This window comes from Bipolaris zeicola (assembly GCF_000523435.1).
Source record: "Bipolaris zeicola 26-R-13 unplaced genomic scaffold scaffold_628, whole genome shotgun sequence".
Taxonomy (NCBI): domain Eukaryota; kingdom Fungi; phylum Ascomycota; class Dothideomycetes; order Pleosporales; family Pleosporaceae; genus Bipolaris; species Bipolaris zeicola.
Genome location: NW_006912677.1, coordinates 1 through 2,886, shown reverse-complemented (window position 1 = coordinate 2,886; position 2,886 = coordinate 1). Strand labels below are relative to the sequence as shown.

The 2,886-nt window shown below is 55.1% G+C and overlaps 2 protein-coding genes across 2 annotated transcripts; both read right to left on the bottom strand.

Moving 5' to 3' along the window:
- Positions 1-994: 994 nt before the first annotated feature.
- On the bottom strand, positions 995-1,645 carry COCCADRAFT_113497 (uncharacterized protein; the record flags this gene model as incomplete). Its single annotated transcript, XM_007720762.1, has 1 exon — positions 995-1,645. A coding segment is annotated over one exon (651 nt), but the record flags the coding sequence as incomplete, so codon positions are not given.
- A 243-nt stretch (positions 1,646-1,888) lies between these two features.
- Positions 1,889-2,830, bottom strand: COCCADRAFT_78417 (uncharacterized protein; the record flags this gene model as incomplete). Its single annotated transcript, XM_007720761.1, has 1 exon — positions 1,889-2,830. A coding segment is annotated over one exon (942 nt), but the record flags the coding sequence as incomplete, so codon positions are not given.
- Positions 2,831-2,886: the final 56 nt, after the last annotated feature.

Below are 2,886 nucleotides of genomic sequence, written 5' to 3'. Positions count from 1 at the left end.
TAGAACTAAGGTCGGGAAATTCAGCAACCCCTAACGGAACTAAGGTCGGAATGACCTTAGTTCTGTCGAGGATTGAGGATAGGATTGAGGATAGGTACGCCTTGCGTGCCTTGGGGTTCTGGATATACCGCCGCCAAATCGCCTTGGATCCATGCCGCCACCCAATAACATTCAACTTGACGCTCATGTACTGCAGCGACGCCTTTTGAATCCTCAGCTTAAGTCGGTTGGAATTCCACTGTTCTACAGTGGGCGGCCTGTCAGCCCGTACCCGGCTCTCTTCTCTCTCGTCTTCTCCTGCCTGTCTCTCCTCTCCCTCCTCCTCTTCTTCTTCCTCTCTACTCTCTCCTTCACCCTCCTCTTCAGACGCCTCCCGCCACGCCACAGTAGTCCTTACCCGGCTCGCTCTCCCCACGCCTCTTTTGCCCTGCGGGTCTGCACAGCGCTTGCGTCCACGTGTGGGTTCTTGCCAGCGCCGCTCTGGGCGTGGCTCCCACATATACCCGCTCTCTGCCTCTTCCTCCGCCCCTTCCCCCCACGCTGCCACCACCAACCGCTGCCAAAACGGACGCGCAAACCACAAGTAAAACACGACTAGTTCCCCTACTTCGCGTGGGACATAGCGGTGGATTACTTTACCTTGTCCAGTCTGGGCAATATTTTTGTGGTAAGTAGTAACAAAAACCACTGCACCATCTTCGATAAAAATTCCGCGACTATTCCCCTGCGCATCATTTTGAAAACGGATCGTTAGTAACTCACTACCACGCGGTGGTGCACCTCCTGTTATATGCACAAGCACGGCAAGTGCGTGGCGGGCTTCTTGCATGGCTTTGTAGTATGCCTGGATGCGCTCCTTCACCCACACCAGCCCACCACCCCGCGCCATAGCCACACGCGACGCAGCAGCATCAGCAAACTCATGTCGCAGTCGCTTCTCCTGCTGAATACGCCCTAGTAGCCAGCGCTTGGGGTCTCCTATACTAGTAGCCTGGCGGTTACGCGCATCTTCCATAAAACTCCACCCAGCCTGCTGCGCAGCCGCATTGTCCACCAGCTTATCCCAGTAAATAGCGGGACACGGCGTCGTCTCGGGCATCACATCGCCCTCACTGTCCAGCTGCAGCAGTAGCAGTTGTTTCAGCATGTCCTGTCGCGTGCTGGCAATCATGCCGTGCACCATCATCCGTAGCTGCGCCATGCTGAACTGGATCTGGCCATACAACAACGTGTCACCTACCCAGTCTACTACACCCTCGGCATTGGTAGTATACCGGATCTTAAAGCCAAATGCTCGCAGCCGCAAAATAGCGTCCATGGGCGTCGGCCGGCCGTTATAGTCTGTTAGCGCCATAAACCGGTGGCACATGTCTTGCACCAGCTCAAAATGGGTTACTGCCATAGTGCTAGCCGTCTCTTCACAGTAACCCCCAGCCACTAGCTTGTCAATCTGAGCATTACGCTCTTTGTGTGCTTGGTACAGCACTAGCATGCGCGATATGCTAACCATGGCCGACTGCTTGGGGGTATACATAAGCGGATCCAGCCATGCCCTATCTGCGCTGACGCCCAGCACAGCCATGCCACTGATCAAGCCGCTCTCATACTCGCTGCTGGCCAGCTTGTGATCCAGCAGCGCAAGCATGAATGCAAGCACTTGGTCCTGCAACGCCTCGGCGTCTTCTGCATCTAGCGGCTCGTCCTCGCTGTCACTGTCCCCGTGGCTGCCTCCCAGCTCTATGCTCCGCCCTGCGCTAGCTGCCTCCTCTTCTGCGTTATACCCAGTCAAATTCTTCAATTCCTCCAAGCATGCCTTCTGCTCGCTAGTCAAGCGGTATGGTGGGCGTCTGCCCTGCGCTCCATCGCTAGAACCTGGCTGGACTATGGGTAGCTCGTACGTTCGCCAGATGTACGCAATCACTTGGAGCCACACGCTGCGGTATTTCTTCATCGTCGGCTCCGTCTGGCTTGCATTGAACGGCTTCTCGTTGCTGGTCGTCCCATACTCGCGCCGGTTAATGTGCATCATGGCGGGCATGCCTACTACACTGGAGTGGGACGCCTGCTGCGCCCTCCAAATTACCATCTCGGCTGCCCAGCACACGTCCTGCAGTGCCCGTTCGTGGTAGCGGGGTGTCTGCGCCATGTCTAGCAGCCACTCTCGGCTCAGCCCTCCTAAGTGTCGTGCCCAACCCGCTCGATTTAGCCATACTTGATATCCCCATTGGCTGCTATCGTCCTCAATGACGTTGTTGGGGTTCTTGCGCTCTACTACCTGGTCTATCTGCGTCGCTGCAGCAGCAAATGCCTGCCTTAGCCGCGCCTCCTCGTCGTCACCGTCATCGGGTTCAATGGGCACAGCGCCCTGGACTGGGAACAGTCGGCCCAACGTACTAGCGTTATGCAACTTCTGGCATAGCACGTTCGATGTCCACATACTGTGCGAAGCCCCTGGTCGACCTGCCCTGCGTTGACGGCTGCTCTGCCAGTCATGTGCACTACGGCAGTGCTGCTGCATTCTCTTAACATTGCGGTAAATAAACCCACACTGTGTACACTGCAGCCCGTCTACGTATACTGGTAAATGGGGTAATGGCGCAGCATCTGGGCGGGGATACACGATCCTACAAATATCATCAGCCCAGTCTCGCAGCGCTTCTTCTGTATGTGCAGCCTCAATAATGCTCCGTCGTGTCTTCGGGGCTAGATCTAAATGTTTTGTGTCTAAATGCGCCTGCAGCTGCGATCTGATAATGCCCTGTTGATGGCTTTTGCAAATTGCAATACGATTTACGCGTAAATACTCGAAATTTTCTTGGAAGCTGTCCATAGTAGTAGTATACTAGTAGTTTAAGTAGATTGACTGCGATTAGTTTACATGTTTGT